The sequence below is a fragment of the Cebus imitator genome, unplaced genomic scaffold (assembly GCF_001604975.1).
Source record: "Cebus imitator isolate Cc_AM_T3 unplaced genomic scaffold, Cebus_imitator-1.0 Scaffold294, whole genome shotgun sequence".
NCBI lineage: Eukaryota > Metazoa > Chordata > Mammalia > Primates > Cebidae > Cebus > Cebus imitator.
This window is the reverse complement of record NW_016107609.1, coordinates 784,337-798,293: the sequence shown is the minus strand read 5'-3', so window position 1 is coordinate 798,293 and position 13,957 is coordinate 784,337. Positions and strand designations below refer to the sequence as shown.

The 13,957-nt window shown below is 42.5% G+C and overlaps 1 protein-coding gene across 2 annotated transcripts in view; it reads right to left on the bottom strand.

The window, feature by feature from the left end:
- Positions 1-13,957, bottom strand: part of AOAH (acyloxyacyl hydrolase) — a 192,174-nt gene that overhangs the window by 25,582 nt on the left and 152,635 nt on the right. For both annotated transcript variants that reach the window (XM_017502197.2, XM_037729113.1), the window contains 3 exons: positions 11,075-11,111; positions 10,235-10,309; positions 2,290-2,462 (listed from right to left, as the gene is read on the bottom strand). In XM_017502197.2, coding sequence (XP_017357686.1) covers positions 2,290-2,462; positions 10,235-10,309; positions 11,075-11,111 — 285 coding nt within the window. The remainder of the gene's footprint in view (positions 1-2,289; positions 2,463-10,234; positions 10,310-11,074; positions 11,112-13,957) is intronic.

Sequence of the window (13,957 nt, the reverse complement as noted above, 5' to 3'; positions counted from 1 at the left end):
TTTTTTTTTTTTTTTTTTTAGACAGAGGTTTCTTGTTTGTTTGTTTGTTTTTTGCTCTTGTTGCCCAGGCTGGAGTGCAATGGTGCAATCTCGGCTCACTGCAACCTCCACCTCCTCAAGCAATTCTCCTGCCTCAGTCTCCCAAGTAGCTGGGAGATCACAGGTGTGCACCACCACACCTGGCTAATTTTTGTATTTTTAGTAGAGGTGAGGTTTCACTATGTTGGCCAGGCTGGTCTCGAACTCTTGACCTCAGGTGATCCACCCACCTCGGCCTCCCAAAGTGCTAAGATTATAGGTGTGAGCCACTGTGTCGGGCCTCATTCTTACATTCTTATGTTTTTCCTTCCCTTAGTCCTTTCCAAATTGCATGGAGTCATTCTTACATTTGGTCTCATATTTATGAAACCAAACATGTCTCATAAATCAAGTGAATTGTATGGCATATCGGAAAGAATTTATGGTGATGGCATAGCCAGAGTTCATGGAAAGAAAATGGGATTTGAAAGCAGAAAAATGGAAGTCAAGTCGCTATGATTGTGATGGAGTAAATTGGGAACAAACTTGCCTGCCCTCAGCTTCTCTTTCCTAAGCATTTCTTAATGTGGGAGAGTCATTTCAAAATCTGAAAGAATCAGTTGAGGGCTGGTGTACAATTTTCCTGCAGTTCAAAGAGACATTCTTAGCCCAGGTCGTTATCCTTTATGCATGCAAAGCAGCCCAGAATGGAGTGAAGTTCCATGTGTGAGCACGTGATTTCCAAGTGGGAGTGGTCAAGGTTGCATGAACTATGCTCTACTTAGGTGAGGCTGGACAGTGTTTTGCTTGGATGATAGTATTTGTGACACACCAGTAACTCAAGAGGAAAATGGCTTCATCCTTATTGGTGGAGAATCTGGAATGTATATGTCCACCATTGTCCCTCTAACTAAGAGATCAGGGCTCTTTGAGAGCTGGCTAAAGGACCCTTACTTTTTTCCCAGGTGGGGAGAGGTGGAATTTCCTGAGGGAGAAGTAGGGAGGTTGTCTTAGACAAGAACTGCAGGAAGAGGACAAGGGAAGATTGAAAAGGTACATGCAAAGGTGTATATGCAAGGAAAGGCTCTTGATGGCCTGAAATTTGAAATCTTGCTCCCCACCCCCACACTCTAAGGAGGGCATGAAGGAATGAGTTTCAGGTCTTCTTTGAATTTCTCACCGGATTCCTAAGAAGGTGCTTGGACTGCCAGCACTTTTTAGTGGGTTGGGCTCAGGAGGTGAGTGAGGTAACACCAGGGAAGGGATAGCCCTTTCTTCATGATAGTTTGGTGCAGGTGCTGTCAATATGGGGCTGAGAGGAGGGTACCCGGGCCTCTTCTTATAGATGCTCATCAGGGACAACTGAGGCCAGCTCCCTGTTCCTCTTCCTTGCTCAATTTTCTTCCTGTGGCACTTATCGCCCTCTGACATACTTTTGAGTCATTCTCCCACTGTCATGTAATCTTTCTGTGGGCAGGAGCTTAACACTATTGTGTTTGCTGCTGGTTACCCTGTGCCTAGAACAGTGTCTGGCACATAATAGGCACTTAATAAATACATTCTCCCCTGAAAAACAGAAGGCAGAGTCCTGCTACAGCCAGCTTACATATTCAGTGAGCTCTGTGGCATTTGGCAAGCTACCTGACCTCTCTGAGCCTTGGTTTTTTCATCTATAAAATGAAATTATTGTGCTTGATGAAAACATCTATCTCATGGGGTAAGGATCACATCTTCCTAATATGAATTACTGGCACTTTTATGTTTGTATGGTATCAGGAATATTTGAGTTGCCATTAGAAGGTCCCAGGGACATTTTAGAGCCAAGGACCCCAAGAGAGTATACAAGCAGGTAATGAGCAGGCTGGAGGACCATGCTCTAGAGAATTCTAACAGGCCACCAGGAGGCACTCACCAATGAGGTTCAGAGAGATCCATGCCTTCCACTCAGGGGTCTGTCTCCTGTTTGGGCTTTCTCAGCTCATTTTACATTTCACCTTCTGTTAGAGAAGTTTCTTGGTTTGAGCGCTTACCTTTCAGTGTGTCTTAATTCTTCATGAATTACTTCTGCCCTTTCTGGCTTTAGATCTGATTCTGCCCACCTCTGGGTAATGACCTTTAGATACTGCACCTGGGGGCTCTTGCCTTTATCAGCTCTGACTCGTGTTCCATGATGGCATTTTAGGCACATTTCTATATGGCTTGAACCATATATACATTTAACTATATATACATTGATATTGTTAAAGAGAAAAAGAATCTTCAAACTGGTACCGAGAGGATGATATCTGTTGTGCAAATTATCCCAGAGAAAGGTTCCGTCTGGTAAGCCATAAAAAATAACATGGCTGCCCTTGGGCAGGTGGGAATTTAGATACTTCAGAGTCTGCATGACGTTGAAGTAGAATTTCTCAGGAGTGGTCATGGCTGGGACTGTGTCGCGCTTCCTGTTGGTGGAATAAACAGAAAATATCTTGCTTAATTATAGGGATAGATGCATGCAAATTGCAGGCAAATACAAGATTCATCACACACACACACACACACACACACATGCACACACACACAATGTGGTGGTCATTGGGGCTATTTGCAAAATATTCCTGGATTTCCACCTTTCTGGCACATGGTCAGACTATATTTCCTGACTTCTCTGTGGTTGAGTGGAGCATGTGACTAGTTCTAACCAATGAGTGGTGAGCTGAAGTGATGTGTCATATTTGGTGATGTGACACCTTCTAGAATGCTCTTTTTCTTTGAATGGGTGTAGGCAACATTCAAGATAGCTGCTTCAACAATCTGAGTCCCAGGACAGAGTCCCATGGTGGTCTCTGATGGACAAGTAGTATGAGAGAGACATAAACTTTTTTGTTTATGCTACTAAGATTTTAGGGACTGTTTGTTCCCGTGTTCCTGTAGAATAACCTCACTGGCCTGATTTACACAGTTTTTGAAATGAAAGGGGTCTGGTGTTGCTTATGATTTATTTGACACTTTGACATTTGTAACTTGGGGTCTTTAAAACTTTTCAAATGTATCACAGTTAGAAAACAGAATCTTACTGACAAAGTTGTATTATATGTCCACACTATATCTTGCTTTTTATCCTTCATTTTCGGCACTGGATTTGGACTTGCATGCATTTTCTGATGGACTTCTATTCCAGGCTATACCCTGCAACACCATTTCCAACAAACAATTCCAGCTTGCATTATTGTCTTTAAATATTAGTGCTTGTGCTCTATAGAGGGTATTTGAAATTTTAAGTTATATTTTCTCTTCTTATTTTGTAAAAGTTAGTAAAATAAACAAATCAAGTGCTGAAAGTAGTTATGGGAAACACAGGCCTAAAATCAAAGCATGTCAGATGAAGGTGAAATTCCTAAGTGCGCTGAAAGTGGCCAATCTTTACCCTCAGACAGAAATTTATTGAATTTAAGCTGATTGACTTATTTTCATTTGGTTTGGAAAAGAAGTAAGGAATATACAAAATACTACAAAGACATCATTTGAAGTTATGTTTAAATTGTGTTCATTGATTGATTTAATGTTATGTTTCATTGGGTACTCTGCTCACCAGCAGGGTGATGAGGTGATTTGTACTCCAAACCTCAGCATAACACAATATATCCATGTAATGTAATGAAATTGCACATGTACCCCTGAATCTAAAATAAAAGTTGAAATTATTTTAAAAAGCTATGTTTAAAAGGCAAGGAGTCCCAAAATATTTTTGGCATTAATATATGTTTATTATTGTTCATTTTTTGCACAACTGACTTTTGCACACACCTTCAGGAACACAGCAAATATGGATTAGGATCCTAACCTGCATTAACTTGGGAGTAGAATACAGAATTTTATAGGGTTTTCATCTATTCTTTAGGCTCTAACTGCCTGTCTTTACCCTAAGTGGAATAATGCTACAGTGTTACTTTTCATTTTGCATACTTAAAATTCCAGTTTCCCTAATGATACTGCAGTGGTTTAAATAGTGTCCCTGAGAATATGACATTACTTGAAAACAGGGTCTTTATGGCTGTCATTAGTTAACATGAGGTCATAAGGGATTAGTGTGGGCCTTAAATTCAATGACTGAATCCTCCTAAGAAGAGGAGAGGACACACAGACACATGCCAGGATGAAGGCCACGCGAAGACAGAGGCAGAATCTGGGGTTATGGCTTCCAGGAGCCAAAAAGTGCTGAGGATCGCTGGGGGCCACCAGAAGCAGAAAGAGAAAAGGAAGGATTTTTCCCTAGAGCTTTCAGAGGGAGCATGACCCTGCAGACACCTTGATCTTGGATTTTTAGCATCCAGAACTCTGATGGAATACATGTCTGCATTTTGAGTCATCCAGTTTTGGTACTTTGTTATGGCAGCTCCAGTGAACTTAATATAGACTGTGAACTAGATCAAATAAGTCCATCACTCAGAGGCTGGACCCAGGGCATAAGTGATCTGGGAAGAGGGGACAGAAAGGGGTCCTCAGGAATCCACACTTCTTACTTTTAAGGGAGCTCATAAATGAATATTGGCATTGTCTTTTTGTAGGGCAATTTTTAAAGATGTATCCAAATTTAAAGTTGGCTTAACTTTTGACCTTGAAATTTCAAGAAGTTATCCTACAGTAACATTTCCACAAATATGTAAAAATGTACATACGAGTATTACAATATTACTTGGTATAGTGCACAACTGGAAAAGATAAAAGCCTAAATACATAAATTATGGTACACCCATACAATAGAACTCTATACAGCCATTACAAAGAATAAAATAACTAGATACCATTGGTTGAACAACACGGTGAACTGGGAATGCCACTGAATTGTTTGCTTTAGAATGGTTAGTCTTACATTATGTGAATTTCACCTGAATAAAACAAATGAAGTAATTTTTATGTATGAATATAGAAAGGTGGCTAAAAATTACTGTTGACTACAACAATACTTTTGGAGCTGTGGGGGTAGCCAGTAGGGTGGTAGCTGTGGTTGGTGTATGTGCTTCTACACTAGGTAATGGATTGCTGGCGTCTCCTAAGAGGGGAGAGAAGAAGATGTCTAATTTTACAAAACCTCAGGATGTAGAACTGCATGCTAAATTCATGCTTTCCATTGTCATGAAAAAATTATACTATTTTAAAAATAAAAATCTTTCTAACCTGCTAAAAAGCAGCTACAAAGATTTGCGACTAGGTGACCTACCTACTGGGGAGAGGGGTGGGGAGGGGCTTTGACTTAATTCCCACCTACACAGAAGCAGCACTGGAGAATCTGCCCAAAGTACCCAGGTTCTGTATTCTCTGTGTGTCTGAAGTGTGACAGCAAGGGTGAAATGAAAGGCAAGTTGGGTGTCTGCATCCTTTTTTCTGTCATTGGTAAAGCTAGCACACACTGCCTATTAACTTTTGCCTTGCCACGCCTTTTTTTTTTCATGTTAATACAACAGCACTTTGGCATAAAGCAATTATGCTGAGCTAATGTTCTCCAACCACATAAAGGCAAGATGAGTTAAGATGGACAAAGTCTTCCCAAATCCCCATTGAATAATTATTTTTTTGGTTAGAGACACAACCCTGATGCTAAATGAAGAATTTGAGCTAATTTGTGCTTATGAAAGGGCACCCACAAATTAAGCAAGTATAATCAACATGGTTAATTGCTAAGTGAAATCAAAATGGAAGCCTTGGTGTTGCTAATGGAACATTTGCCAGTTATCTTTGTTCCATCTGGCACAACTATAGAGCAAAATCAACCAACTCTTAGCTCAGGTAAGGGCAAGGGAGTCTATGTGAGTCGTGGGGGGATCACTCCTTCCAGATGCCATAGAAGATGCCTTCTGACTTCTGTCCCTGAAAAGTTTTCAATGCCATTTTGACCTGTGTACTCTCTCTCCTCTGGTGATCCTGGGGGAGACTTAGTGCTAGTATTCTGGAGATCAGAGAACCCTAGTGATTGGGAACTACCTCCTAGGTTCTCTGGTGTCTGCCAAAGAACAAATGGGCTGAGCTGAAAGTGTCTAATCCTTTTCAACTCAGGAGTCCCAGTCACCTGCCACCCTCAGTTTGCCTGCCCACCCCAGCACCCTGGCACCCCTTCTCACAATGAGCTCACTCCAGACATTCAGATGGATAGGTGAGAGATCAGGAGTGCTCAAATAATGGAGAAGATGTGAAAATCAGCCTGGGACACAGTGGCCACACTAGGGAAAATAATGAGAGAGAAATTGGTGCTCACTGACATACTCTCACACATGTCGGGAGTACATGACGGGCTCAGAACAGATGAAGAGCCTCACCCCTGAGGGTGGCTCTGAAGCCTGTCCTGCCCTAATGAATTGTGTCTGATCAGGCAAAATAAGCCTGATTATTTCATTACCCTGGTAGGTAAGCCAGCCAGATTTTACCTGGCTGGTGCCAGAGACAGGTGTCCCTTCTCAAGGAAGAAATCGATCAGCTTGTGCAGAAAATTGGCTTCCTAGAACCATAGCTAAAGCCCAGATCACTAGTGATCAAGTGCTCAGACCTCACTCATACCTAGATTTGTGTTTTCAAAACACCCAGTTAAGAGGGTTAGCCCTTTTCTTCATGCCAGCCAGTTGCAATCACATCATTGGGCTCCCATCCAATCCCCTTGAAGAGATTTTTTTTGTTTTAAACAGATACAGGGTCTTGCTCTATCACCCAGGCTGAAGGGCTGTGGTATGATCATAGCTCACTGCAGGGTTGAACCCCTGGGCTCAAGCTATCCTCCCACCTTAGCCTTCTGAGTAGCTGGGGAGAAGGGGCATTGTAATACACACTGGAAATGGGGTGAGGACTTCCACATTACCTCATGCATAGAGATACATTAAACATCCCTTAAATGTGGGTGTGACCTGGAACATGCTGGTTGGTTGTAACTTCCTTATCATTCCCTTTGCTACCCATGTCTCTGACTGAGGAGGCTAGGAGAGAGAACTCCTCTGAGCAGTAGGAGCTCTGTCCATTCCCTTCCCTACTGGCTTTCCTATCATCTGAATAAATAGCATCGATTGTTTCTCACTAGTCCAGGCTCCTTGGGGCCTGCGACCTGTCAGTGCCTTGGCTGGCTTCCTCTTAATGCAGTGCTGCTGCCCAGGGTATAACCTGAAGCATTGGCATTGAAGAAAAACAATGGTTGGGGCCAGGGGGGCACAAAAAGCCTGTGTGGGTGGTCCTGGCTCTCTCCATAAGATTAAAATGTATAATGTATACTTTCTCTGTATTCTCCTAAGAATATGATGCTTATATGAATGCCATCTGTCCTGTGATTGCCCACTGTAACAAATGAAACCATATCCATTTATGGGGCTAGTGCTAGACGCTTGGATAATTCTATGGCATTTCCAGCAATTACCATGTTCATTTCAGGGATGCCATGTTGGGATGTTGGGGAAGGGTTGATGCTGGGATGTTGGGGAAGGGCTGTCACTGGCCTGTATGGTTGGATGTTCTGAGGCCATTCTCATTTCCCACTGCTGCCTCTGCCACCCCAATGTTCTGCTGCTGTAGCTCCCCCACATTTGCCCTGTTTTCAGGAATGTTTCTCCTTCCATATCACTCATATCACATGGCTCTCAACGGCAGTGATGGGAAAGGCATGAAGGAAGCTGAGTTAGCCTAAATCAAATTGAGCAGGTTTACAATGAGAAAGTCAGGTTCTCTATATGTATGACCTTTCTTTTTGACTTTCTGATGCTAAAAGCTATCTTCCTACCGTGACCCTCATTCATTTAACAAGTGTTTGTTGAGTAACCGCATGGGTTTAGAGAATTGAGAAAGAAACACATAAATGTGTTACTTCAACAAGAACTAGCATCATCATAGAAAAAGAAAAGAAAAAAGTCAAGCAAATATCCTAAAACTTGTTCCAGGACAGACTTATTATGTAACTCCTTGCTGCTTGAGCTTTTTATAAAATCCCTTTGCTCATTTTGGGAAATCTATTCCACCTTGACATTCTGGCAGATGGGGAGGTGTAGTTGCCATCTGTCTTTATTTTTTTAACCCCTCCACAGGACATCACAAAGTGGGCACCACAGGGACATCCCATACTGCCAACTCTGTTCTTTCACCCAAATGCTTGCTGCTTCTCTGCCCAGATCCCCAGCAGGGGAGAGGCTGGCACAGGTCTCTGGCTGATGTCTGCCTGCCCTTTAGCTCTTCGGGAAAGGAAAAGTAGGACTGGGCTGGAGGGGTCTGGGTAGGCAGGTTGTGCTGGAAAAGTATCGTTTCAGGGATTTTGGCTTTTGGAGCCAGAGTCACTTGCTGCACACGTTCTTTATTCAGTATTGTCAGTTTGTTCTCTGTCCCTCTTTGGAAGGACATGCTCTGGGGGCTGGGGGAGCACTGGCTGGTCTGACCGTAGATTTATTCTGTTTCATGATGGCGGCTAGGAGCTGAAGCATGGTGTTTCTCCTTCCATTAGCTTCTTGATGGCAGTGGCTGTGGCTTCTTTGCCATTGTATCCTAGAGCCTGGCACAGTGCTTGGCACATCATGGGTGTTCACTATATACTTAAAAAAGTGAATGAGTCAAAGAAAGGAAATAAGGAAGCGTGGACTATAGAAAGGGGATGGGATTTGGTAGAGAACCTGGTTTGGCTCCCAGCTTTGATGCTCGATCCCAGAACAGGCAAGCTCCTTATCCTTGCCAAATCAGTTCCTCATCTGCTAAATGGGACAATCATCCTTGCCTCTTAGAGCTGCTGGGAGGATGGAATGATAGAGAGTATTGTACCTCTTGGCTCATGGCAGTCATGGTGTTTGCTGTTTATTAGAAAGTCCCAGGTGGCTCTTCACAGACCTTGGTGCCCAGCATGTAGCCTTGGCAACTTGGGGTTCTGAGGACAGCAGTAAACCAGCCTAAGGGCACCACGGTGACATCTGACATATCAGAGTCTCTGGATCATTGTGTGGTATATCCTGCCCTGAACACACTTCACTGATTATGTCTACGTCTCCTTTGCCATCTGAATTTTGTCTGTGTGGGCAAACACACTTTAATACTATTGAGTTTTGTTTTCAGCGCAGGCTTGGAAAGCATGGCAAGTGAAATACAGGAAAGCAAACGGGGCGAGTGAGCAGGATGGCCCACTTCTAGCATAGTCCGGGTGGAGTCCAGCTCTGCCATTAATCAACCCTGTTGCCTTGGGCAAGTCATGAACATCTCTTGGCCTTACTTTTCTGTTTCCTAAAATAGTGAGTGGGTGGCTATTGCTACTGCGGTGTTGCTCTAAATTCTATCTTACCAATTTTTTTTCTTTTTTGGCCACAATCACAGAACAGATGGCATTCATACATGTATCATATTCTTAGGGGTGTACACAGATTTTGACAAAACTCCCCAAATGTTGTATAGGAACTAAGGGATTCACCATTTTGAAGTCACTGCTGATATCAGCAGTTTAGCAAAATTACCTTCTTGCTAGGGGCCATGGACATAGATAGGATTGGCCATGAGTTATTCATAGTTTCTTTGCAAATGCTGTAGGTCTATGCATCTATGCTGTCTCTTCCACGTGAGGAAGTAAAGTAGATGAGAATATGAGTGAGATTGATATTCTTATGGGGTAGCTGTGCTTCTGCCTTATTTTACTAAAAAAGTCACAATTCCCAATCTTGGATTCTCAGCCCTTAGTGGCACATTTCTTGTGACATAAATGATGAGGACATACATTTGTTGTTACATCAGAGTTGATAATTAATGGAGCAGACATTTTCAAAAGGGGTTTTCAGCTTCATAGATTGGTTCTGTTGATTTCACATGTGTCTAGGACTTGCTTTTTTTTGAGACAGAGTCTTGCTCTGTCATTCAGGCTGGTGTGCAGTGGCATGATCTCAGCTCATGGCAACCTCTACCTCCTGGGTTCAAATGATTCTGTTGCCACAGCCTCTCATGTAGCTGGGATTACAGGCACATGCCACCACGTCCAGCTAACATTGCATTGTTAGTAGACATGGGGTTTTGCCATGTTGGCCAGGCTGGTCTCAAACTCCTGACCTCAGGTGATCTGCCCGCCTTGGCCTCCCAAAGTGCTGGGGTTACAGGCATGAGCCACTGCACCAGGCTGTGCTTCTAAGATAGAGAAATTCAGTTAAAGAGCACGCTGCTATAATGCAGTGGAGTTGGTGAGGAGTGGGGTGGGGAAGACCCCAGAGCCAAAGAATCTTGAAAATACTTTTTCGCAGTAACTCACCCATTGCAGACATCATTTCCAATCATGGCATATATAACGATGGCAGGATGGTCCAACATTGTGTGTCTAGACAAGCTGAGAAGGCATAGATGGAATCCGAATGTCAGAGATTTGGAAACTTAGCTTTGTAGCCAGTGACACAGGCAGGGCCTTTGAAAACAATCTTGGTATGACCCCCCTGTTGGCAAACTTTTTGCTATTTTTCTTTCATTTTAGTACAGCCAACCACCATTCTCATTTCCCATTTATTCTCCATAATTATTATCCCACTTGCCTATTAGAGAAAGGCCACATAACTGCATAACATTGAAAAGAGTGGATTGAAGTCCCGGGTAAATAGACACAATACTGTCTTCTTGGCATCTTTCACGGCGATTGCATCAGTAAGCACGGGTGAGTTATTGGGTTACTTATGTCCACGTTCTTAGAATATCCAGGCAGCTGTGGACCCACAGTCAACTTTGAAAAGGCAAGGGCTTCTTGAGGCTTCTGGTCAGGACACCTCAAGCCTTGCTTCTGAACTTGAAGCCCCAAATGAGCACAAAAAGTTTTCTCATTCATAAAGCAGGAATATGACATCATCCTTTTGTCTTTTCAGTTACTTCTGTCAGGCCTAAGTTTTACCCACTTTGTATGCATCTTTATCACCCTTCTTTGAGGACATATGCAAATTAATCACTTTCTAGGCTCACTGGCCCAAGGAGTGCTATCCTAGAGTTTGGATAGTGACTAACAAGCTATTTATGCTTGGTAAAAATGATTATGGGATAATAACAGAGTTTTCATTCTTTATTCAAAATGAGAAACCAAATTAAAAACAACTTCTTATCTTCCGCTTACCTTTCTATAAATGTCTTCAGGTTTTGGGAAGATGCACCTGAATAATTAAAATTAAGAAAACAATTAAAGTTAGTGAGTTCAATTTCACACCATCAATATGGGAGTCTGATTGACTGAACTCATGAAAGCAGCATCACTGTTTGGTCAAAGGTTGTTCCGACCAACACGCCGATGGAAATAATTTCTTTCCAATCAATTTCTGTAGTGTTTAATCCTGAAACTCTCCTTAAGGGCTTTTCTGTTTATTTAGCAGTATATTAACATAACCAAAATTTCTTTGGATTCAGGGGTCTTCAGACATTTCGTAAGCATGAATGAGTAAACCCTCTAGTAGATGTGAGAAAAAAGTACATATCTACCACCAAAGAGACAAACTACTGAAAATATTAAGGAACGAGTTGAAGAATTAGATGAAAATGAAAAGAATGTTTTAAGAATCACCCACCTCTTTGGAGAGCACCATTTAATCTCCTTCTATTTTTCCTGCACAGTCCGGGAGCTCCTGCAGGCTATCTGACCAGCACAAGGTTCAGATTGTAGAGTTTATATATTTCAATTCTTATAATGATATGAATGACCATCCTGCCCCAATCCCTGTTACCACCTGTAACATATCTCTTATATGAAAATCCAGGCCAGGTGTGGTGGCTTACGTCTGTAATCCCAGCACTTTGGGAGGCTGAGACAGGCAGATAACTTGAGGTCAGGAGTTTGAGACCAGCCTGGCCAACATGGGGAAATTGCATCTCTACTAAAAATACAAAAAATTTAGCCAGGCATGGTGGCACATGCCTGTAATCCCAGCTACTTGGGAGGCTAAGGCGGGATAAATGCTTAAACCTGGGAGGCGGAGGTTGCAGTGAGCTGAGATCATGCCACTATGCTCTAGCCTGGGCGACAGAGCAAGACTTCATCTCAAAAAAAAAAAAAAAAAAAAAGTCCTGTTTGTTGAATACTTATTTTATTCTAGGTGCTGTTAAACATTTATAGCTCATTTAAGCTGTGGTACAATTGTGTGAGGTAGGTACTGCCGTATTCCCACTTTTAAATAAGGAAACTGAGGTCCACGTAGGTGGCTTTCCCAAAGCCACACAGGCACTTATTTGAAGAACTGCGGCTCAAACCAGTACAGTCCCTTCCATCTGCCACGCTGAGCTCTAGCTTCCCAATGTTCCTCTAGGCTGCAGCTGAGAAATAGTGAACCCAAACCAGCGTACTGCCCAAGAGGCAGATCTGCTAGAAATAAGTGAGTAATTGTCAGGTGGGTGGTGCAACTCGGTGGACAAGTGGGGAAACACCATCCAGTTGCCCCTTTCCACAGGAAGATTTTCCTATAACTTCCAGCCTTGGAAGCTTGGGGATAGGTGCCTTTCCCGCAGACCCAGGCGTGTTCTTCCAGTTTCACACGGGAAAAAGGGCAGTGCACAGCCATGGAGTCTGTGCTGGCCTGTGTGTCACTGAAGCTGTGTAGCTATGCATTGACCGCCTCTTTGTCACATACAGCTAGCTGCAAGCTGTACAAGCAGCACTGATGTTCTCTTGGTTGACTCAGGAATGTTAGCACATTAAATGAATATTGCTTTATGTCTCTTTTATTATGGTAAAATATACATCTCATTTCATCTTTCGATCCCTTTTGAGTGTACAATTCAGTGGCATTAATTGTTGTGCAACCATCAGCACCACCATCTCCAGAACTTTTCCATCATTTCAAACCAAAACCTGAAATGCATTAAAGAGTAACTTTCCATTAGCTTCTCCCTCCAGCCCCTGATAACCACCCTTCTACTTTCTGCCTCTATGCATTTAACTATTCTAGGCACCTCATGTGGGTGGCTCATGCCACACTTGTCCTTTTGAGTCTGGTTTATTCTACTCAGCATAATGTCCTCAAGCTTCATCCACATCACATTTTGTTTATCCGTTCATTCATTGATGGCCATTTGGGTTGTTTCCACCTTTTGGTTGTGAATAATGCTGCTATGAACGGTCCCGGCTTTCAAGTGTTTTCAGCATATGGTATACCTAACTGAAAGTACCGGGTTGTATAATAATACTATGTTTAACTTTTTTTTGAATTGGCTATACCATCTTCTTTCTTTTTTGTAGTGAGGCAAAGAATCATCATTATTGTTTTAATTTCAACTTTTATTTTTGATTTGGGGGTACATGTGCAGGTTTGTTACTTGGGCATATGTGTGATGCTGAGGTTTGGGAGACAATTGATCCCATTGCCCAGGTTCTGAGCATAGCAGACCCAGTAAGTAATTTTCTTTCTTTTAAGTTCTGGGGCACATGTGCAGGATGTGCAGGTTTGTTACACAGATAAATGTGTGCCATGGTGCTTTGCTGCACCTAACAACCCATCACCTAGGTATTAAGCCCCGTATGCATTAGCTATTTTTCCTGATGCTCTTCCCACCCCAGCACTCCCCCGACAGGCCCCAGCATGTGTTGTTCCCTTCCTGTGTCCACGTGTTCTCATTGTTCAGCTGCCACTTATAAGTGAGAACATGTGGTGTTCCGTTTTTTGTTCCTGTGTTAGTTTGCTTAGGATAATGGCTTCTAGCTCCAACCATGTCCCTGCAAAGAACATGATCTCATTCCTTTTTATGACTGCAAAGTATTCCGTGGTGTATGTGTATCACATTTTCTTTATCCAGTCTATCATTGTTGGGTATTTGGGCTGATTTCATGTCTTTGCTATCATGAATAGTGCTGCAATGAACATACACATGCATGTATCTTTATAACAGAATGATTTATATTCCTTTGGGTATATAACCAGTAATGGTATTGCTGAGTCAAATGGTATTTCCGGTTCTAAATCTTTGAGGAATTGCCACACTCTTCCACAATGGTTGAACTAATTTACATTCTCAC